The 24,775-nt window shown below is 42.2% G+C and overlaps 1 protein-coding gene across 2 annotated transcripts in view; it reads left to right on the forward strand.

Annotated features, from left to right (window-relative positions):
* The first annotated feature begins 2,658 nt into the window (after positions 1-2,658).
* The window catches only part of LOC140103942 (uncharacterized), a 72,423-nt gene continuing 50,306 nt past the window's right edge, over positions 2,659-24,775 (forward strand). For both annotated transcript variants that reach the window (XM_072127258.1, XM_072127259.1), the window contains exons 1-9: positions 2,659-2,718; positions 2,827-2,894; positions 16,507-16,563; positions 16,664-16,720; positions 17,325-17,381; positions 19,565-19,630; positions 20,224-20,271; positions 22,355-22,399; positions 23,062-23,109. In XM_072127258.1, coding sequence (XP_071983359.1) covers positions 2,670-2,718; positions 2,827-2,894; positions 16,507-16,563; positions 16,664-16,720; positions 17,325-17,381; positions 19,565-19,630; positions 20,224-20,271; positions 22,355-22,399; positions 23,062-23,109 — 495 coding nt within the window. In that variant the 5' untranslated portion in view covers positions 2,659-2,669. The remainder of the gene's footprint in view (positions 2,719-2,826; positions 2,895-16,506; positions 16,564-16,663; positions 16,721-17,324; positions 17,382-19,564; positions 19,631-20,223; positions 20,272-22,354; positions 22,400-23,061; positions 23,110-24,775) is intronic.

The following is a 24,775-nucleotide window of genomic DNA, read 5'->3' on the forward strand; positions in this document are numbered from 1 at the left end:
ACTGGCTGGCTATATATACTGGGGCAGGTGGCTGTCTGGCTATATATACTGGGGCAGGGGGCTGTCTGGCTCTATACTGGGGGGGGGGCTGTCTGGCTATATACTGGGGCGGGGGGTTCTCTGGCTATATACTGGGGGGGCTGTCTGGCTGTATACTGGGGCAGGGGCTGTCTGGCTATATATACTGGGGCAGGGGCTGTCTGGCTATATACTGGGGGGGGCTTGCTGGCTATATACTGGGGGGGGGGCTGGCTGTTTACTAAGCGGTCTGACTATACAAGGGGGGCTTAGCTTGCTATATACTACAGTGGGCTGGCTGTATACTGGGGTGGAATGCGGGCTGTATACTGGGGGGTGGCTGGCTATATACTGGGGGGTGGCTGGCTATATACTGGGGGGGTGGCTGGCTTCTAGTAATAGTGGGCAGTATTATAGTAGTTATATTCCTGTACATAGGGGGCAGTATTATAGTAGTTATATTCTTGTACATAGGGGGCAGTATTATAGTAGGTATATTCTTGTACATCGGGGGCAGTATTATAGTAGGTATATTCTTGTACATAAGGGGAAGTATTATAGTAGTTATATTCTTGTGCATAGGGGCAGTAGTATAGTAGTTATATTCTTGTACATAGGGGCAGTAGTATAGTAGTTATATTCTTGTACATAGGGGGCAGTATTATAGTAGTTATATTCTTGTACATAGGGGGCAGTATTATAGTAGTTATATTCTTGTACATAGGGGTAGTATTATAGTAGTTATATTCCTGTACACAGGGGCAGTATTATAATAGTTACATTCTTGTTTATCAGAGAAGGTATTGTAGTATGTTTTTAGTGTACATATATGGCAGTATTAAGTTGTGTGCTCTTAAAATAGAAGTGTTATACCTTGGCGAGGAGGCAGTATGAGTCTCTTTCTCTGCAGTGTACATGTTGATTTAGACCATCTGTAAACAGTTTTTATAGAGTTTAGTAACTCCATCCACATCACAAGGCCACGCCTACTTGTTTTGACCCCGCCCACAGAATGGGGCCACTTTTACAGTTTTTTCCAAGGCCACTTTAAATTCCCAGTCCGCCCCTGGGGTCCACTACCCCTGAAGCCTGAAACAGGACCTTATGATAGTATTCATGAATGCAATCTTAAGGTCCTGGAAGGTAGATTGGTCATGAACACTTAGAATCCCATGACCCTCCATCTACCACCATTTTACGGACAGGAATGTCTGGCTTTAGATCTACTTTAGATTTCAAGAAAATGGTCTAAAACTTTTAATAGATGTATATTTGTCAAATAAAAGAAGTTTGCCCATGAAAGAAAGTTCTCAAATTTCAATCCTCTAGTGATGTTTACACAATAAATATAATTTTTAACCCCTTACTTTACAATTTTACATTTTTATTGCATTTTTAGCGCTGATTGCTCTGTAAGCAGACACTTTATGATTCTTCTGTGCTTTGAGATGCTGTGTGCTGACAATGTGCTTAGATTGTCATAGTACAGGGTTTATCTACACTTTTATTTAGCTTTTGAACACGGAAAAAGAGAGATGAAACAGATCAGAGATGCGAGATGATGAGATCCATGAGATGGTTATAAAACACAATGAGACACTCAATTCTGCTAGCTCACCTATACCTTATCGTATATGTAGCTTGTAGAGTAAACTTAGCACACTGCTTGCTTGCAGGAAGTGCCTATGTCTGAGCTGGTCTTGTAATGCAGAGGGGAGGGGATTTTCCCTGTATTGCCCCGGGGTTTTGGCGCACGTGATCGGATTGTGCTGCATCGGCGCCGGCATGCACGCGATGGAAATGGGGGGCGTGGCCGAACGGAAACCCGACGGATTCGGAGAAACCGCCGCATTTAAAAAAAAAAAAGTGTTGCGGGACATGCGCTGACCTTCACCAAGTATAGGCTCGTGCACTCCAGCGGGCCTCGGCGGGTCTCGGCGGACTTCAGCGCAGTGGTGACACCTGGTGGACGTGGGAGGAACTGCCTTAGTGAATCGCCGGAAGACCCGAATCCACCGCAGAGAACGCACTGCTGGATCGCGAATGGGCCGGGTAAGTAAATCTGCCCCATTGTGTTATTTTGTTATCTTAAGTATATTTATAAGGATCTTGTATTCATGGAGATTCTCCTTTAAATAGCATCCTGCTGCTGATATAGTACAGTGGCCAATCCCTTTAACTTTTAACTTGTGCTAAAAAAATTTCTGTACCTCAAAATCAATCCCATACATTTGAATAAGGTGATTAGTTTGGTTTTCCATGAATTTTAGAAACCCAATTCAGACTTTCATAGTTCGAATTATTTGATATTTTAGGATATTTGAACCTTTCTCAAATGCGTTTATCCTTCACAAGTTTTTAATGAGGGAAAAATATGACAGACAGAAAACTAAAGGGTAAAAATCTTCCTACTGTTTTATTAATGTTTACATGCAAAGCAGGATGTGAAACTTTGGCAGATGCTAAATGTTTTCTTAACTATGCTAATAAAAGGGATTAAAATGATTCAGACATCAAAGCTCCTGGAATTTAGGATCATTTCCAATGTGGGCAGTGCCATCATGAGATCTTAGGGAGGTCACCTCATTTCATCCTATAAAAGAAGAGCAGTGGCTTGTACCATTCACTCCTTGATCTCCACAATCTCCAGAATGAAGATCATCATACTCTTTGCTCTGGCCGGTCTCAGCCTGGCTGTGGGTATGTAGATATAATACATTGTAATTTAGATGCTAATGTATTAATAGAATCTACAGATCATACATACAGTATATGTATATTCAGCTGACTAGTGTCTTTTTTTTTTAGAAAGATCATGTTATGTTACATCAGGAAGTAGACCAACAGATGCTGAGTGCGTGGAAATTGCTCTAAATGTAAGTTTAAATAAATACTAATATTTAAGTACTAATATATTCAAACTTTTCAGAACAAAATGTATATTTGGGCCTCAGTGACCAGTATAAAATCTCAATATAGCTAAAGGTTTTTTACATCTAGAAACCATAAAGCTTTTATTTTAATGCAGTTTGTTCCATTCTCTTGACCAAATTTTTACCTTTACCTTTTTTTGAGAAATGTTTCAGCCCATAGAAATGTTAACTGTAACTACAGCAGCAAAAAAGTAATAATAATAATCAAAGTACAGAAATATTTATGTGACAGGGCAAATGCAGTTAAGGTTCAAGGTAAAGCAGGGAAAAATCACAGGCAAGGAAATTGCAGGTAGATGTGCACATTACAAAACTACTGTGCCCTGAACATAGACTTTTAGCAGCTCAGCTTGTGCAAGTTTGATATTAACTAGAGATGAGCGAACATACTCGTCCGAGCTTGTTGCTCGTTCGAGCATTAGCGTACTCGAAACTGCTCGTTGCTCGGATGAGTATTTCGCCAGCTCGAGAAAATGGCATCTCCCGCCGTTTTGCTTTTTGGCGGCCAGAAACAGAGCCAATCACAAGCCAGAAGACTCTGCACTCCACCCAGCATGACGTGGTACCCTTACACGTCGATAGCACTGGTTGGCTGGCCAGATCAGGTGACCCTGGAATAGACTAGTCCCTGCCCACGCTGCTCAGATCATTCTGTGTCTGGATGCCGCTAGGGAGAGAGCTGCTGCTGGTCAGGGAAAGCGTTAGGCTGTTCTATTAGAATAGTGTTAGGCAGGAGTGATTCTACAAGAACCCAACAGCCCTTCTTAGGGCTACAATAACGTTTTATTTTACTTTTTTTTGGTTTGGTTGTGGCTGGGCTTGCTGGCATTAGTAGTGCAGCTAGTACCATATTGTGAGTAATTTGCAGGGAGACTTGTGTTTAGCTCTTAGTGACACACATATCCACCTCAAACACCGAAGTGGGACAATTTATTAGGGGTTTGATTTGAATTACGCCGAGTCTGCTGATTTATTTTTTTTTACGTTTATTTCTTTTTAGAACTCACAGTAATCTGCCAAAGCAGTGTGCTTTCAGTGTAGGCAACAAAATAGCCATAGGAGAACTCCAACGGCTTATTTAGGCCTATAATAGCGTTATATTTTCCTTTTTTTTTGGTTTGCTTGTGGCTGGGCTTGCTGCTATTAGTAGTGCAGCTAGTACCATATTGTGAGTAATTTGCAGGGAGACTTGTGTTTAGCTCTTAGTGACACACATATCCACCTCAAACACCAAAGTGGGACAATTTAATAGGGGTTTGATTTGAATTAGGCAGAGTCTGCTGATTTATTTTTTTTTTACGTTTATTTCTTTTTAGAACTCACAGTAATCTGCCAAAGCAGTGTGCTTTGAGTGTGGGCTAGAAAATAGCCATAGGAGAACCCCAATGGCTTATTTAGGCCTACAATAGCGTTATATTTTCCTTTTTTTTTGGTTTGCTTGTGGCTGGGCTTGCTGGCATTAGTAGTGCAGCTAGTACCATATTGTGAGTAATTTGCAGGGAGACTTGTGTTTAGCTCTTAGTGACACACATATCCACCTCAAACACCGAAGTGGGACAATTTATTAGAGGTTAGATTTGAATTAGGCACAGTCTGCTGATTTATTTATTTTTTTACGTCTATTTCTCTTATAACTCAAAGTCATCTGGCACAGCACAAAATCCTGTTGTGTGCTGTCAGTGTAGGTTAGAAACTAGCCATAGCAATAGGATAGCATCGTCTTGTTTAAAAAAAAAACACAAAAAACACAAAAAAAAAAATTTGAAGTTTACACTTTAATTTTGAAAATGTTTAACCCGAGGGCTAGGGGTAGAGGACGAGGGCGTGGACGTGGGCGTCCAACTACTGCAGGGGTCAGAGGCCGTGGTCCTGGGCGGGGTGAGACACCACCTGCTGATGAGGGAGCAGGGGAACGCCGCAGAGCTACACTCCCTAGGTTCATCATGTCTCAAGTTACTGGGACTCGTGGTAGAGCACTGTTGAGGCCAGAACAGTGCGAAGAGGTGATGTCGTGGATTGCGGACAATGCTTCTAGCCATTTGTCCACCAGTCAGTCATCCACGCAGTCCACCCATGTCACCGAAATCAGCACTCCTCCAGCTCCTTCACCTCAGCCTCCTTCCCCCCACTTTGCCCCCTCCCAGCAAAATTTGGCATTTGAACCGGCATACTCTGAGGAACTGTTTTCTGGACCCTTCCCACAGTCACAAACCACTTGTCCGGTTGCTGCTGAGCAATTTTCCGATGCCCAGGTTTTCCACTCGCCCGCTCACCGACTGTTGTGCGACGTGCCCACGAGGTGGAATTCAACATTAACCATGTTATCCAGAGTTTACCAGCAGCGCAGAGCGATTGTAGACTGCCAGATGTCAACTTCCACCAGAACTGGTAGTCAGGTCAGTCAGCTTCCTCAAGTCTACAATGAGGAGTGGACGTGGATGTCTGATATCTGTCGGGTGCTGAGTAACTTTGAGGAGTCAACACAGATGGTCAGTGGCACCACCATCAGCCTCACCATCCCGCTGCTTGGCCTGTTGAAAAACTCTCTGGTCAGGATGAAGTCGGAAGCTTTGCGCTCATCACAAGAGACGGGGGAAGAAGATTACCTTGTTGATAGCCAAAGCACCCTTAGGTCTTTTTCTCAGCGCATGTCGGAGGAGGTGGAGGAGGATGAGGAGGAAGAGGAGGAAAATGTTGGCGAGACAGAAGAGGGGACCATTGTTCAGTCCTTCACTGTTCAGCGTGTATGGGCAGAAGAAGAGGAGTTGGAGGAGGAGGAAATGGGCAGTGAGGCCAGTGAGGGGAGTGAATTCTTGCGCATTGGTACTCTGGTGCATATGGCAGATTTCATGCTAGGCTGCCTATCCCGTGACCCTCGCGTTCAAAGAATTTATTCCAGCACCGATTACTGGGTATTCACTCTCCTGGACCCACGGTACAAGCAAAATCTTTACACTCTCATCCCTGGAGAGGAAAGGAGTGTGAGAATGCATGAATACCAGCAGGCCCTGGTGCACAAGCTGAAACAGTATTTCCCTTCTGACAGCGCTAGCGGCAGAGGGCGCACTTCTGCGGGACAAGTAGCGAGGGAGAGTAGGCGAGCAGGCAGCTTTTCCAGCACTGGCAGGGGTACGCTTTACAAGGCCTTTGCCAGTTTTATGTCACCCCAGCAAGACACTGTCACCTGTCCCCAGTCTCGGCAGAGTAGGGCTGATGTTTACAGAAAGATGGTGAGGGAGTACGTAGCTGACCATACCATCGTCCTAAATGATCACACAGCTCCCTACAACTACTGGGTTTCAAAGCTGGACATGTGGCACGAACTGGCGCTGTACGCCTTGGAGGTTCTTGCCTGCCCTGCCGCTAGCGTGTTGTCCGAGCGGGTTTTCAGTGCAGCTGGTGGCATCATCACCGATAAGCGTACACGCCTGTCGACTGACAGCGCTGACAGACTGACACTTATCAAGATGAATAAAGCCTGGATTTCTCCGGATTTTCATTCTCCACCAGGTGAAAGAAGCTCAACCTGAATAATGTATGCACTCCTCCTCCTCATTGTCCTCCTTCTCCTCCTCTTTGTACACTAAAGCAGAGGAAACTGGCTATTTTTTGCCAGGGCCAACTGGCTCTAGCTATAGTACTCTATGTATTTAATTTTTCTGGAGGGCCACCTACCCGGTCCTCTGTTTTAAGCAATTTTTGGAAGTGCCACATACAGGCACTCAATCTATTTCATTTTTCTGGAGGACCACCTACCTGCTCCTCTGGTTTGAAAACTTTTTTGGACTGCCACATACAGGCACTCAATTTATTTAATTTTTCTGGAGGACCACCTACCTGCTCCTCTGCTTTGAAAACTTTTTTGGACTGCCACATACAGGCACTATCCAAATTAAATTGTCTCCATAGCAGCCTCCACACGTCATCGCCATAGCTGCCTCCAAAAGTCGTCCATATAGCTGCCTCCATACATAGTCCCCTTATCAAACGATCTGTGTCAGGCAGAATTTTGGGTTGTTTTCATGGATTCCACATCAAACTTGTTAACTTTGTCGCCACCCTGCTGTGTAATCCACAAAATATACTGGCAAACTTTTATCATTTACCGATATTATTTCAGCGCTTCTTGTGCATCTGTTTACATTCCCCTCACCCGCCATATCCCAAACTTATAAGAACGCTACTACACTTGATCTTATACAAAAGGTTCTTAGAAGTGCTGTTTGGGGAGTAGACTAGAGACAGGGGCTTGGATTGGCGAAAGTTCGCCTGGCAGAGGAGCGCCAGCTCCATCCCAAGATCCAACTAACATAGTTTTAACTGCAGTACCTTTAATCTACTACTAGTTCACTGCCTCCATATATGGTCCCCTTATCAAAAGAGCTGTGTCAGGCAGAATTTTGGGTTGTTTTCATGGATTCCACATCAAACTTGTTAACTTTGTCGCCACCCTGCTGTGTAATCCACAAAATATACTGGCAAACTTTTATCATTTACCGATATTATTTCAGCGCTTCTTGCGCATCTGTTTACATTCCCCTCACCCTCTATAACCCAAACTTATAAGAACGCTACTACACTTGATCTTATACAAAAGGTTCTTAGAAGTGCTGTTTGGGGAGTAGCCGAGAGACAGGGGCTTGGATAGGCGAAAGCTCGCCTGGCAGCGGAGCGCCAGCTCCATCCCAAGATCCAACTAACATAGTTTTAACTGCAGCACCTTTAATCTACTACTAGTTCACTGCCTCCATACATCGTCCCCTTATCAAACGAGCTGTGTCAGGCAGAATTTTCAGGTGTTTCACCAGATACATAGTGGAACGTGGCCCATCTGTCGCCGCCATGCTGGAGACCTGAGTTTGCAATCATAGCAGCGCAATATGGACGCCCCATACTGTCGCTCTTAATCATGGAACCATTTCCATAAAAACAATTAAAAATAGAACCACTATGCTATTCCATTATTCCTAGGTGAAATATTCAAACGACCCGGCCTGCTTTGAAAATTATAATTTTTTCAAAGTAAACACTTCTGGCCCCCAGGCCCATTTTGGGTGGGGAGGAGCCCAGAGACAGGGGCTTGGACAGGCGAAAGCTCGCCTGGCAGTGGACCGCCAGCTCCATCTCAAGATTAGAGGCATCCATGCATGCTGCCCCTGCTGTTTCCTGTCCATTTTGCCTCCACGATCCTCCACAGCGTCCACCAATGTCTCATTTCAACTCTCTATACCCCAGACGCTGGAGCACGAGAGGATATGCAGCACATCATCCCCTTATCAAACGAGCTGTGTCAGGCAGAATTTTCAGGTGTTTCACCAGATACATAGTGGAACTCGGCCAATCTGTCGCCGCCATGCTGGAGACCTGAAGTTGCAATCATAGCAGCGCAATATGAATGCCCCATACTGTCGCTCTTAATCATGGAAGTCGTCTCCATGGCTGCCTCCACATGTCGTCTCCTTATCAAAAGAGCTGTGTCAGGCTCATTTTTCGGGTGTTTCACCAGATACGTTATGGAACTTGGTCACTATGTCACCACCATGCTGTGTTATCAACTAAATATACCGTCAACCTTTTGTTCACATAGGAAATCATTTCAGCGCTTCTTGCTCACCTCCTTTGGCGAAACCTGAGTCCATTTAGGGTATGTCGCCATGACACTCTCTAGCCTGCCGCTGCCTCTGCATGCCGTCCCCTATAGTGTCAGGGTCAATTATTGGATGTTTTAGATGCTATCTAGCCTCATTCTGACACTCTGTCATGGCCATGCTGTTGCCCATAATTTTGGCATAATGGTGCGATTAAGCAGCCTCAGAGGCATCCATGCATGCTGCCCCTGCTGTTTCCTGTCCATTTCCGTGGTGTTTCCATCCTTTTCTGAGGTTCCCAGGTGTTTGGCCAAGCTTCCCTGTGCAGAGCCTTGGTCCCCTTGAAAAATGCTCGAGTCTCCCATTGACTTCAATGGGATTCGTTATTCGAGACGAGCACTCGAGCATCGGGAAAAGTTCATCTCGAATAACGAGTACCCGAGCATTTTAGTGCTCGCTCATCTCTAATATTAACCCCTTAATGACTTTGCCCTTTTTTTTGTTTTTGTGTTTCTGTTATTTGTTCTCCACCTTCAAAAATCCATATTTTTTATATTTCCATGTACAGTGCCGTTTAAGGGCCTGTTTTTATTGTTAAACAATTGTAATGTCCAGTGTATTTAATATCCCATACCATGTACTGGGAATTAAATTACTAATATGTTGAAATTTACGAAAAAACACATTTGCACCATTTTCTTGTGGGCTCTATATTAATGTTGTTTACTTTTCATTCCAAATGGCAATTTCTTTTTATTCCTTGGGTTGGTACAGTCACAGGAAACCAAGTTTATATAACAATGAATAAATTCTTATAGATCCTAAAAAATTCTTCCAAAATTAATTTTTTCATTTTCCCATGTTTTATCGCCAATTACTTTTTCATATTGCAGTGTATAGACAAGTGCTTTTTTAGGGTTTTGATCAAATCTACCATATACTGCAATACTGAAGTAAATGCAGTATATGGTAGTTATATGACTGAGCTCTATGTGACTGTCTCTGGCAGTTTAAGGTTAGGGTGAATGATAGGTCTGAGAATCTAGCATAGTAACTGATAGGAACCCCCTAATAAACCAAGATGGTGGCACTGATGCGCCACCAGATTTATATTTACTCCCGGGTGTTTGCTGAAATTTACAGCAAACGGGGGCGGAGCCTGACCGTTGGGCGAGACGGCCGCATGTGAGTGAGCTCCCGCTGTGGAGTTGTTTGACCCGCCATATAGTAGCAGCCTTCTTCCAGCCGAGATGGGTAAATCGAACAAGGAGAGAGCCGGGGACAAACTGGAAACCCCTAGAGCGAGAAAAAAACAGGGGGACCTGGATAAATTCCTCAGAAAGAAACTCACAACTCCGCCGGCCCTGGGACGCAAGATGGCACGGGAGGAAGCGCGCGAATCAGACGCTTCAGACGAATCAGACCTGGAAAGCGTGGCAGGCAATAGCGATATAGCTACAACATCAGAGGTACCCCTCTCTAGAGCTTTTCTTAAGAAAACCCTATTTCAGGCTCTTACCCCTGTAGCTAAAGAGCTAGCAGAGCTCAAAGCGGAGATCAAGCAAATAGGGAGAAGGGTAGAAGCCCTGGAAGAGATCCAGGAAGGCATTATTACTCACAGCGCTGCAATGGAGGAGGGCTACAGAGCTCAGTTAAGAGCAATCAACTCAGCGTTCTCATTGCTAGAGGATCAAGTGAATCGTAGTAGATGTAAAAATATAAGGATTAAGGGGATTCCTAAGTCGGTCCTCTATATAGATTTACAGAAATTTGCATTAGAGACCTTCGCTGAACTCCTATCTCCTTAGAGAGCCAATCTTATTCGCATAGAACGTATACATAGAGCCCTGAGACCTATTCCTAAACAAGACGATCCCCCGAGGGATGTTATTTGTGGTTTGCTGAGCTATGTAGATGCGGCGGCCATCTTGAAAGCAGCACGAGAGAGAGGAGATTTCGTCTTCAAAGGAGATAAGATTATATTTTTTCAAGATCTTTCCTCCTCCACATTGAACAAGAGGAGAATAATGAAACGCTAACGGACTATCTAAAGCACCACAAAATCCTATTCCGCTGGCTTTACCCATTCGGACTCACCTTTCAATTCAGAGGGAAAAGAGGAACCATAAGGATCCCAGAGGATCTTCCACAAGCCTGGGACATTCTTGACATCAACCCCCTGGGGATTCAATCCTGGCACGCTGTACCGGAACACTTAATGGACCTTCCTGACCTCCCGCAACTCCAGCAGTGGTCAGTAGCTGGTTCCAAGAAGTCACCAAGGGCGAAAAAAGGCTCACAGATGCGTCAGGATTTCTCTCCTTAAGTGCACTAATGGTGATGTACGGTCTGACATGGAAATGTTCTTTTTGTTCTACCATACTACCCTTAACACATGAGGTTAATGTGTATTTTAGGCTGGTTCTGTTTAGTAACATTTAAAATTGTACCGGTGGTTTTGAGTTATAATTACCACAGTACATTGGATGTACACATCCAGACATTAAGAGGTACTCTCCTATCATACAGGAAAGCAATCTCTAGACATTCAGAAAATCCCCCTCTCAGCTGTAGTCTCCTGAAGGGTCACATAGCTCTGCCTCGATCAGGACACTAGATCTCCCCCCACCCCACCCCCCCTCCTACCTCCCTCCACACTAGTGGAGTGAGTGAGTGGAATTACCTACTCTTTCAATACTTATAAGATACTTTAGAAGTTGGTACATAGGGTCACTCTGGTAGTGACTTTTGTATTACTTGCTATTTGTTGCCCAATTGGTTGTTTTGTATTCAATTGTTTCATACCTACACCCCCAAACCATACAGATGTCACGGGAAAGAGAATGCTAAGTAATTATATAGGTTATAAACCTCTTGCAGAACACATCAGGAACAATGGCGATGTTTAAAAAATCTTCATTCAATGTCAAGGGTTTAAATGTACCCCAAAAACGTTCACAAATTTTCACTTTAGTTAGGAGAATGGGCTCAGATATTTGTTTCTTTTAAGAATCGCACTTCAAGATCAACAAATTACCAAACTTACCCTTACGCTATTTTAACCAATGGTTTCACAGCTGCCACACACAAGCAAAAAGAGGCGTCACTATTGCCATCAGTAAAAAAGTCCCATTTAAACACATATCAACCTATCAAGATCCAGAAGGACACTTCCTATTTATACTGGGCAAAGTGGGCTCAACCAAAATTACACTGGCCAATTTATATGCCCCCAATGTTAATCAAGTGAAATGGATTAAAGACACACTTGAGAAACTGCACACCTTTGCAGAAGGACTTTGGATTGAGGGAGGTGACCTGAACCTCACAATTAACCCGTTGCTAGACTCATCCACCAATAAATCAGTACACTCACAAAGAACATTGGCTAGTCTCACAAAAACGCTACACACCCTCTCTCTAATTGATACTTGGAGACTCATGCACCCTTCAGAGAAGGATTATTCCTTTTACTCAAGAGTGCATCACTCATTTCAACGACTAGATTACTTATTTATCACTGACAACTACATTGACTATATCAGTAAGACAGAAATAGGCTCTATCACAGTCTCTGACCATGCACCTATATCATTCTCCATTTGCATACAATCACTGCCTTTTCCAGCAGGTAAGTGGAGACTAAACGAGTCTTTACTAGACTCTGAAGAAAAAGTCAAAAAATTAAGTGATAAACTTAACTCCTATTTTGAAAGAAACGTAGCAGAGGATACGTCCATTCAAATTAACTGGCAAGCACACAAAGTTTTTATGGGGGAGAATTTAGGGCACTGGGTGCATACTACAAGAAAGAGAAAGCCAAAATATTGGATGAAATCTTAGCCAAGATATATAAGTTAGAATCCACTTTTAAAAAATCCAAATTGGAAGCTGTATACTCAGAACTCTGCTCTGAAAGAAGTAAACTAGCGGATATTTTAAACGCTAAAGCAGCCAAGGGATATTTATATGCCAAATTCAGACATTATGCCCACGGCGACAAAGGTAACAAACTGATGACGCATCTGATAAAAAAGCAAAAAGCTACCTCTTTAATTTCTAGTATTGCCCAATACCCCACCAAAAGCACTGACAAAACTCATGAAATTGCCGAGGAGTTCAGACGTTTCTATGAGAACCTGTACAACCTGACACCTCATTACCCACCAAATAGTATCCAGACCAAAGAGGTTATCCACTCATTCTTGAGTAAGCTTAAATTACCCACAGTAGCACAGTCTGACTTAGAAGACTTAATTAGGCCAGTTACGAAAGAGGAGGTGGAAAAAATTCTAAATTCCTTACCTTTACACAAAACACCTGGACCAGATGGTCTCCCGATCTTTTACTATCGCAAACTAGCGCATGTCCTGCTACGATACCTAACAGAATGGTGCGATGCGCTGAGGAAAGGGGCCCCCCTACCAGCACAAGCTCTTGAGGCTATTATTACAGTGATACCCAAAGAAGGGAAAGACCCTGAACAATGTAGCAGTTACCGCCCGATATCACTCATTAATGTGGACGCAAAAATTTGGGCAAAAATCCTATCCACACGCCTCAATAAAGTGCTGCCTTAATTAATGCAGAACAGACGGGATTTGTTCTAGGGAGAGAAGGCAATCAGAACTCCACTAGAATAATACATGCTATCTCTCATGTTAAAAAACATAGAATCCCTCTAATCCTACTCGGCACAGATGCCAAGAAGGCATTTGATAGAATTAACTGGGATTATATGATTGCCACTCTGGGGAAGTTCGGGCTGCCTCAACAATTTATAAACTCAGTAATGGCTTTATACTCCCGTCCTAATGCGAGAGTCAGAGTAAATAACCACTTTTCGGCTCCCTTTACAATCAAAAATGGAACAAGACAAGGCTGCCCCCTCTCCCCAGCTTTGTTTGTCTTAATAATGGAAACGCTACTTCAAGCCCTGAGAGAACACCTAAATATAAAGGGCCTGAAAGTGGGAAACACAACCCATCTTAATGCAGCGTTTGCCGATGATCTTTTATTACTTATCACCAATCCCAAAACGGCCTTCCCACATATAATGAAATTATTCCACGAATTCGGCACACTATCCAATTTTAAAATTAATTTTACTAAATCGGAGGCACTGAACATCACAGCCCATAATGCCTTGGTATCGGAATTACAAAAGAAATTCCCTTTTAAGTGGCAACCCGATTATATTAAATATCTTGGGATAAATATTACTAGAGACCCTACAAATCTTTTTGATTCTAACTATAAAGCCCTTCTGAGATCAATTGATCAACATCTGACCTCACTGAAAATCCCCTTTGTCTCTTGGGTTGGTAGAAAAAACCTCCTAAAAACATATATTATGCCGAAACTACTTTACTTGCTCCAAATGTTACCCCTGTATGTCCCGAAGCACTTCTTCCAATTAGTGCAAGCATCTTTCCGCAGGTTCTTATGGCAGGGCAAAAGGGCTAGAGTGAATTTCACACGGCTCACTCAACATAGAAGAAAGGGGGGTATAGGGCTCCCAGATCCACTACTATACTACACGGCTGTCCATATTAAGAGGTGGTGCCAGATCAATTCTCCTCTTGGTAGACAGTTAGGAGTAGACATAGAACTTAAGAATATCACAGATTCCCAATTAGCATGGGCCTGGGGAATTACTCAGAATCAGGGAGGAATGACAGACAACCTATTGACTAGGGGTATTCTAACGGTAATAAGAAACAACACCTCCCTCTTTTCTTCCCCTTCACCGGCAATGCCAGCTCGCCTACTCCCTTATCATATAAGACCACATATTAACAATTTGTCTGGTATTTGGGCTAGATTGGAATCTATCCCTACAGGAAAGATCCTGGAAAAAATAGGGAATCAAGAGGAACTAATGATTTATCTAGATAATCTTTTACCCGATTTGCATTTCTTACATAAGCTAGAAGTAAACAATTTTGTGAGACAAATATCAGCCAAATCATTCAATCTCAATAGCTCAACATGGATCGAGGAAACGATGAGTAAACCAATTAAACCTAAGGGCCTAATCTCCTTTATCTATAACAAATTACTGGAAGAGTCTTTGGGTGATGTAAAACCTGACTATATTGCCAACTGGGAAAAAGACTTAAGAGTCACATTTAGTGACGCTGAGATTTCTAAAATACACAAAGACTCACACGAATTCTCCAAATGTGTAAGAGTTCTGGAGAATTCATATAAATTAATGACAAGGTGGTACAGAACCCCGAAGACTCTTAAGCAGATCGGCCTATCCTCTAATGAGGATTGCTGGAGATGCGGACATAAAAATGGATCGCACGCCCACATCTTTTGGTACTGTCCAAGTATCCAGAAGTTTTGGAATGATGTTTCTAGAATCACCAATCAAATTTGCTCTCAAGCTTTGCACCTCACCCTGAGTAGTGTACTCCTATGGTTAGCTAATAAAACTTGGACCCCAGGCAAACACAACCTGGCCACAATCTTAGTCCAAACAGCCAAACTGCTTATTCCTCTTCATTGGCTTAGTAAATCCCCCCCTACAATTCCAGAATGGCTAAACAAAGTAGATCAGATGTGCAGATTAGAAGAATTAACGAGTTGGTCGGACAGAAAACATGACACATTTATAAAATTATGGGCCCCATGGCATTAATTTAGGAAACAAGCATAAAGCTATATACTTAGAGGTATTTACCTAACAACCTATCTTGACCTTCTTTGTCTTTAATAATACTTTTTCATGATATGGGCACTAAACTTAGTGGATCTCTACAATGACAGTTAAAATGCTTGTAGCATAACCCTTGTAACCTAAATGTAACTAAATCTTCAGACATAAGTTCTTATAGTGGACTAACTATAACTTTTATACTTAGCTCCTGACGAACAAGATGTGCTACTCTAGACCTAACATCTGTATCCCTTCCTACCTCCCCTCTCCCCCCCCCCTCCTTCCCCAACCCCCCCCCCCCCTCTCTTCCATCATGATCTCACCTTAACTGTATATTAAATGGTTAATTCGAAACATTCTGTTTAACAGGTGCTTTATGTGTAGCAAGTATATATATGCCTCAATTTCGGGACAAGAGGGGATACCTGCGAGTATACCTTTCTCTGCCCCTGTTTTTTTTGGATATGTTCTGTTGAATTTTCTCAATAAAAACCTTTTAAAACTCAAAAAAATAATAATAATAATTTACAGCAAACTACTGCCCTGTATAGAGAGAGCCAAACCCATGAGACCTCGCCATACAACTAGCCTGATGTTGTGCCATTATAGTACAGCACTTGTTGGGAAGAGGTTAAGGTACTTGCTTGTGATCCTGGTGCTTATATGAGGACCTTAGAGGACCCAAACCACAGACTGTTGGTAAAAGAGGCAGAAAGAACCCCCTGAAGCATATACTCTGTGATTGCTGAACATTGCTGCCCATGGCCACCGAAACCACCTCAAATTTTATATTGAGATGGACCTTCACCCATGAAATCCTTGTACATCTGTTCCTGCGCTCAATAAAAATGTACACAAGAGCCATTTCTGGACCTTTAAAGGAAATCCAAAGGTGCACAAAATGCAAATTGAAAGCAGGCAGAAGGGACACATCCTCAAATCTACAAGAAGCTTGATTCTAGTGCCATATGTATAAAGTGAATTCCAGACTTGTAGGGGCTATAATATTCACATAGTACATGGCCTATGACAGTCTTAATCTGCCCCTGTTGCTGAGGAAAGCATCAGTATAACCGGGCATCAGCTCCACAGACTGGCGCGCTGCTATCTGCCACATATAGTCCAGTCGGCAACAACTCTTTGTTCACTGTTATAAGATTTAATTAGCATTTTGGTTAGTGACTACAATGATGGAAACCTCATATTGTTTTACATAAAAATATGAATATATGTATTAGATCTGGTAGTGTAGTTCTGATCTACAGTGACTAATATATTTATATTGTCTCTTTTTATGTAGAATGTTCCAGCTTTCACTATACATCTGGCAATTTTTCTGGGTACCTACCAAGGAAAGGTAAGTAATTCTCTTTTCCAGTCTTCAATATCAATGAAGAATGTGTTAGTTAATTGTATAATTGTACATATATTTATTTTTCCTTATTGTTAACCCACAGATCACACGAAATGAAGAGAAATTTAGGGCAGCTACGAAAGAACTTATACTCATACTGGTAAGATATGACTTTACCATTGTTTAAGAACAGATGCTGCAAATATATACATATATAGTCATACAATTACACTAGATTACTTACATAGCGAGAGAAGTGAAACATTTGTCAAGTTCCAATGGACACTGATAGACATTTCTGCAGTAGAGCTTTATGTTTCTAATATTTCGGTGGCTTATGAGTAAATCATCTTACTTTCTGTTGCAGCACTGTTTGTATTTCTTATAATTTGGTACCTTCAAAAGTACATTACAGTTTGTGCAGGGTATAAGTAAGAAACATTTGTAGAGAAATGTCTGGAAGTCCCATCTCAATTTTTAGATCACTTCCATCAATAGTGTCCTGATAATTATCAGCTATTTAGCACTATAGGTAATGGTTCCAATAATCCCTGACTAAACCAGGGAAGAAATTAAAGTTATGGATGGCGATGACATATACAATACTTGACACTGGTATAAAAAACAGTATCCTAAAAAACAATCCTAAATCTTTTCCCACACAGTTTACTGCAAATTATAAATGATGTTATATGACATAGAACATATGGTTTGTGGCTGATGACCTAAATAATAGGTTCTCTTTTCTTCTAATCTCGTCGTAGAAATCTGTCTGTTGTAATCTGGAAGCAGTTCTTGATATTCCTGTCGGTCAGACATTCGTAAGTTAACAGCTGCTAAGACTATGTGCAAAATTGCATTAACATCTCATGATAAATAAAATTGAAAGTATGGAAATGAATGGAGGATCTTCCATTTGTAAATGATAAAAACAGAAAAAGTACAGAATATACTTACCGTATATACTCAAGTATAAGTCGACCCGAGTAGAAGCCAAGGCAACTAAGTTTATCACAAAAAACTGGAAAAACTTATTGATTTGAGCCTATGGTGGGAAATGCAGCCGTTACTCTCTAATAAAATGTCCAGTAGTCTCTCCTCATGAATGAAATGTCCACAGCAGCCCCTCCAATTAATATAATGTCCAGCAAAGCCAAGCAGAGTGTCCCCATTAATGTAATGTTCAGCAGTGTCCCAATTAATGTAACGTCCCGCAGAATGCCCCCATTAATGTAATGTCCAGCAGAGTTCCCCCATTAATGTAATGTTCAGCAGAGAGCCCCCATTAATTTAATTTCCAGCAGAGTTCCCCTATTAATGTAACGTCCAGCAGAGTGCCCCCATTAATGTAATGTCCAGCAGAGGACCCGAATTAATGTAATGTCCAGCAGAGTGCCCCCATTAATGTGATGTCCAGCAGGGTACCCCTATTAATGTAACACCAGCAGATTTTCCCCCATTAATGTAACGTTCGGCAGAGTGCCCCCATTAATGTAACGTCCGGCAGAGTGCCCACATTAATGTAATTTACAGCAGAGTGCCCCCATTAATGTAATGTCCAGCAGAGTGCCCCTTAAATGTAATGCCCAGTACCCCCATTAATAAAATGTCCAGCAGAGGGCCCCTTTAAAAAAATAAACTTAGTACTAACCCACCGTTGCTCCCCAAAGCACCTCTTCGGGTTGCCGACTGGGCCGGCAGATACACGTCTATGTAATCTGCTGTAAAAGAAACTATGACGTCAGCAGGCAGCAACACTGATTTCTGTGCTGGCAATTCACATAGACGGGCATCTGCCAGCCCAGCTGGGAACCCAAAGAGGTGCTGGGTAGAAGAGGACAGCGGGTCTGAGTGCCGGAGTGTGAGTATTGACTCAATTACTACAAAAATAGTGCTGAAAATCTTGGCTTATACTTCAGTATATGCTGTAATTCGCAGAAATTTGGAAAGCCAACAGAACAGCTGTTAATTGAGGTCAACTGCCATCAAAACATTAAAATTGTAGTACTGGTATGGAGGCCTGACATCTGTTCCAACTATTTATATGGGGCTGTATGAGATGTCACTGACAACTTTAACTCTCTCTGTACTATTAAAACACAGACTATAGTGCAGGGTTCATCATCACCCAAACCAAACCACCTATCAATTCTACAGCCTAATGATTCTTAGAAGCGGCCTGCACATGCATGGTAGTAGGCCAAGGTGCTAGAAAAAAGGTAGTATTGTGAGTTACAACTCTCTTATACTCTACGGGAAGGGGAGAGCAGCCAATTTTGCTTCTCTGCTGTGTTCTGGCTGAGAGCCAAGAAGACTGAAGGCACAAGAGAAAACAGAAAGCAGAGTTCTTCCCTGTGCCTCCTGCCCAATCACTGTAAATTGATCCTCTTATTCTTTTGGGATGTGACAATTAGGGGAAAAGATCCCTTCTATCAACTTATCTTCACAGGAAATGTAAGTGACTGCTTTATATTTTATGGGGGTCATTTACATAGGGCCCGATTCGCGTTTTCCTGACGTGTTACCCGAATATTTCCGTTTTGCGCCGATTTTCCCTGTATTGCCCCGGGATTTTGGCGCACACGATCCGATTGTGGCGCATCGGCGCCGGCATGCGCGCGACGGAAATCGGGGGCGTGGCCGAATGAAAACCCGACGTATTCAGAAAAACCGCCGCATTTAAAAACCGAAAATCTGTTGCGAAGCTTGCGCTTACCTTCACTCAGCCGGCCTCGGTGAATTCTTGCGCGTTCAGATGCTTTTCAGCGCAGAAGCGCCACATGGTGGACGGCGGAGGAATCGCCGGTAGACCCGAATCCATGACAGAGAACGCGCCGCTGGATTGCGAATGGGCCGGGTAAGTAAATCTGCCCCTATATGTTTATATACAGTTGCACAAATTATTTAAAATGTACATTTAATATTTTACCATTTTATTTTAAGCTTTTGAGGATATCATTCTGTCAAACTGTGTAAAATATTCAAAAATTTACTTCCGCTACAGGAGGAAGCGTTAGCAGCAGCTAGAAAGACTCTAGAGGATGTGGCTCGTGAATTGTTCGAATTGCTTGTGAGTTTTTCCTTTAAATGTGATTGCACAGCACGGCCCTTACTGGGGGATTCAGATATAGAATTTGTATTTCTATGAAATGAAAAATTCGAGGAGGGATACATTTTATCATTTTCAACAATGTTGCTTAGTGTGGAATTAGAACAATCAATAGTTTTTCATATTTTCATATTTCACAGTAAAGAAATTCTTATTCGATCCAGATTTATTTTATTGCGAGTTTCACAATGTAAGACATATTAGGGCAGATTTATCATGCCTGGTACACCAGTTTTATGGAAGGTTTTGTTGACCTATACACTATATTTATGATCGCCTGCACTGTAATACTGGGGGAGTCTATAGCTGAAATCTACCTGACCAGATTTAATTCCAGCGCAGAAGATGAGGAAGACCCATCCCCAAAACATTTAAAGGCTCTGATAAATCTTTTTAAAGTTCTTCAAATACTAACAGAGAACAATACTGATTATGCCTATTATTATTTCTATGTAATTTATTCCCTTTTAGACATGGTGTAATAACAGACTTACAACTTTTCTATGTAGAAAATGTAAATATAGAAAATCATCATCATCAATGTATTTTTCCAGGACACACTACAACTGAGTGATGGTGCAACAGATTTACTATGTACACTGGTAAGTATGCCATTATGTGTTATAGCCTTCACAGAGATTTATATAGACTATTTGGCCAGTTTTAAAGTCAAATTTGCTGAATCTAAAGAGATTTTATAACCATATAATTAGTTGATTATCTATTTTAACCAATTAAGGAAGCAGGGTGTTTTTTTGTTCATCTTTCACTCTCCACCTTCAAAAATCTGTACCGTTTTCATTTTAACAGATCTGTACGAGGGCTTACCATATATACTCCAGTGTAAGCCGAAAATTCCCCACTCGGCTTATAGTCGGTATGCAAAAAAAATAAACTTACTACTCATCATTCCGATAGCCCTTGCCGCTCCTCTTCATCTTTATGCCTCAGGTCCGTGACAGCTCCGTAGCCGCGCCTCTGCTGTCTTCATGCCATCTGCAGGTCAGCTAAAGCTACGTGCGCACGGCCCAGCCGGCGTACAACTCTGATGTCACAGAGTGCCCCAGCTGGGCCGTGCGCATGGAGCTGTCAGAGCTGCCGGTGCACGTGAAGACAGAAGAGGCGTGGCCACGGCACTGTAGTCGACCTGTGGCATGACGATGAAGGGAAGCTGCCCGGGCCATCAGAATGCTGAGTTGTAAGTTTATTTATTTTTTTTTACCAGCAAGCTAAACCATACAGGAGGCTGGCAGGTAATATAGGCTAAAGGGTGGGCTGGCTATATATTTTAAGGAGCTGGCAGGTTACATGCTTAAAGTGGCTGGTAGGCTATACATTACAGTGGGCTGGCAGGCTATATATTACAGGGGGCTGGCAGGATATATTCTACAAGGGTTGGGGCTGGCAGGCTATACACTACAGGGTCTGGGGCTGGCAGGCTATACACTAAAGGGTCTGGGGCTGGCAGGCTAAACACTACAGGGGCTGGGGCTGGCAGGCTATATACTACAGGAATCTGGCAGACTGTATACCACACTACAGGGGCTGGCAGGCTATATACTACAGGGGGCTTGCGAATATATACTACTTGGGCTGGCAGGCTATACATTACAGGGGGTTGGGGGGCTATACACTACAGGGCCTGGCAGGCTATAAACTACAGGGGGCTGGCAGGCTATATACTGGGAGGCTGTGACCAATGCATTTCCCACCCTTGGCTTATAATTGAGCCAATAGGTTTTCCCAGTTTTTGGTGGTAAAACTAGGTACCTCTGCTTATACTCGGGTCGGCTTACACTTATATATACAGTATTTTCTACGTAACAAATTTTATTTCTCAGTTACGTTATTTATTCTATGCCGTGTCCTGGCAAGTCGGAAAAAATTCCAAAAGTGGTGAAATTGGCAAAAAAACCCACATTTGCATCACTTTCTTGTGGGCTCAGTTTTTACGACTTTCACTGCGCTCCAAATAACATGATTTGGTATGATCATGGTGATGTAAAATATATATGGTTTTTATTGTGTTTTAATAAACTTTAAAAAAATTTTAAAAATGTTTTTCACCATCTTCTCACCGAGCTGTGTGAAAACGTAGTTTTTGCTAAATAAGCTGACATTTTTATTATGGACTGTGCGAGCTTTTGAATACTTTTTATTACATTTGTATATGATGTAAAATATGGTGTAAAAGTAGCATTTTGGACATTTGGGCTTTTTTATTTTTTTAAATTTTTTTTACTATTTTTTATACTGTATTGCAGTATATGACATTTTTACACAGTATGCATTACAATGAGCCACTGGCAAAACTGCAGATGGCATACAGCCTAGGGTCTCACAAAGACCCAAGGCTTTTATGGCAACCGATCGCGCTCCCTGATGACGCCCCGGGGAGCAACGATCAGAACAAAGATGGCAGCGCCCACACACACCTGTCTTTTAAATGCCACTTGGAAAGGTTGATATCCGCGATTGCGATCACTCTTTGAGCCCTCTTCATAGAGCCTCCACACATCTGCACCGTACATTATGGCGCAGAGCGTGAAGTCAATAAGACAGTGGTGGTTAATATTATTATGAAATATATTCTAGTTATCTCTCTGGTAATGTGTCACATATGGACATGTGTTAATAATAAAAATTATTATATCTGTAGAATTTTTTTTATATTTATCATTACAGGCCGATGATGCTTTGCTTTCAAAGAGTATGACGAGTGCCCTGAGGGTATCATCAATTTGTACTTACATATTTGTAGATAGAAAAATGTAATAATGTCTAAAAAGTTTATTTAATCAAGCTGATTATGTTGCTTTCTACCAAACTTTACCTTTAATAATGTTATCTATTGTAATTCTCTACTCTTTGAATACGCACACATAAACACTAAAGTTATGTATATGGAGGGGGAGCAGTGGATCAGTCGTGGTATTATTACAGTAATTTACACATATCACACTGAATTATCTTTTTTGTAGATAGATGGATATTATTTAATACAGGCGGTCCCCTACTTAAGAACACTCGACTTACATACGACCCCTAGTTACAAACGGATATTGGTAATTTATTGTACTTTAGTCGTAGGCTACAATGAACAGCTATAACAGTTATCACAGGTGTCTGTAATGAAGTTTATTATTAATCCTGGTTCTTATGACAACCCAACATTTTTAAAATCCAATTGTCACAGAGACCAAAAAAGTTCTCGCTCGGATTACAATGATAAAATATACAGTTCCGACTTACATACAAACTCAACTTAAGAACAAACCTACAGACCCTGTCTTGTATGTAACCCAGGGACTGCCTGTACTGGACTGAAATAAATCCCTAGATCACATGACTTTTATAGCAACTACAACTTACTTGTATATTCTTTATTTTAGAATGATGTCTCTCTATTGCCCGACAACTTAAAGGCCTTCATTTGTAAGGTAAAAATATAAATTTTAATGTAATGGTAAAAAAAACAGTTTTAAATAAGTTAAAAGTTTGGTTTTGTCAGACTTTATTTAGATATAAAAGTCTTATAGACACAGCCTGGATATCTACAGATATGTTACTTGTGGGTATAGAACGCTCAGGAGTAAGAAGTTCTTATAGAAGACTGATATTCACAGCCATTTGGGGATGAGGCCACTAATGGGAGGATGGAATCTTTTCTGTGGAAGTGACAGATCTGATCCCGCCTGCACTGGTTTACTATTTAATAACTAAAATATATAAAATATTTATATGATTGTAGTTAATAGTTGTAAAAAATGTGTATTTTTAATGTACCGCTGAGAGCTTAATTCAATCAGAATTATTACTTTGTGAACCTTACAGATGTTTTACATGGACTAGGTCTGGTAATTATACATGATTCTATAGTATGATTCTATAGTGATGAGGGCAGGACTGGTTTGTTGAAAGGTTACCGTATATACTCGTGTATAAGCCGAGTTTTTCAGCACAAAAAATGTGCTGAAAAACGTCCCCTCGGCTTATACACAAGTCAATACGCCCCATTTAAAAAATAATAAACTTATATACTCACCCTCCGGTGGCCCCGAAGCGCAGCGCTGCTCCCCCGATGTCCGCACGGGTCCTCTTCTGGCTTCCGCGCCTGTCTTCCCTATCACCGTGCTGGGCGCCGCCATGCGGCGCCCAGCACGATGATAGAGAAGACAGAAGAGCAGCCGGGATGCCAGAAGACGAGCCGTGCGGACATCGGGGGAGCGGCGCTGTACATCGGGGTGAGTATATAAGTTTTTTATTGTTGTTTTTAATGCTGGGCTGTGCTGTATACTACTGGGGGCAGGCTGGGCAGTGCTGTATACTACTGGGGGCAGGCTGGGCAGTGCTGTTTACTACTGGGGACAGGCTGGGCAGTGCTGTATACTACTGGGGGCAGGCTGGGCAGTGCTGTATACTACTGGGGGCAGGCTGGGCAGTGCTGTTTACTACTGGGGACAGGCTGGGCAGTGCTGTATACTACTGGGGGCAGGCTGTATACTACTGGGGACAGGCTGTATACTACTGGGGGCAGGCTGTATACTACTGGGGGCAGGCTGTAAACTACTGGGGGCTGGCTGTCTATACACTGGGGGGGTCTGTGACCAATGCATTTCCCACCCTCGGCTTATACTGGAGTCAATAGGTTTTCCCAGTTTTTGATGGTAAAATTAGGGGTCTCGGCTTATACTCGGGTCGGCTTATACTCGAGTATATAGGGTATATATATTTTAAGGCTAAAATAAACAGTTTGTTGTGGACATCCAATTGTCACAGACACCACCACATTCTGGCTGCTGAGACCCCCAGGCTATCTGCTTTAGAAGTTGTAAGAGGGGGCTTTCTATCCTTTATATGAAGGACATATACAAGGAAATGTTATAAATACATCATTGGAGCTTACTGACCCCTTCCTGCGGCCGGGCTGATCGCAGAGCTTTCACCACATTTGCCTCCTCTTTTAATTTTCAGACCTATGGCAGCGCTGAAAATAACTCTGCTGTTTTCGTTGCTCCCATAGACTTGCATAGAGAGTAGCCACAAATATATGGTAAATAGAGATGAGCGAGCACTAAAATGCTTGGGTGCTCGTTATTCGAGACG

The sequence above is a fragment of the Engystomops pustulosus genome, chromosome 10, assembly GCF_040894005.1.
Source record: "Engystomops pustulosus chromosome 10, aEngPut4.maternal, whole genome shotgun sequence".
Taxonomy (NCBI): Eukaryota; Metazoa; Chordata; class Amphibia; order Anura; family Leptodactylidae; genus Engystomops; species Engystomops pustulosus.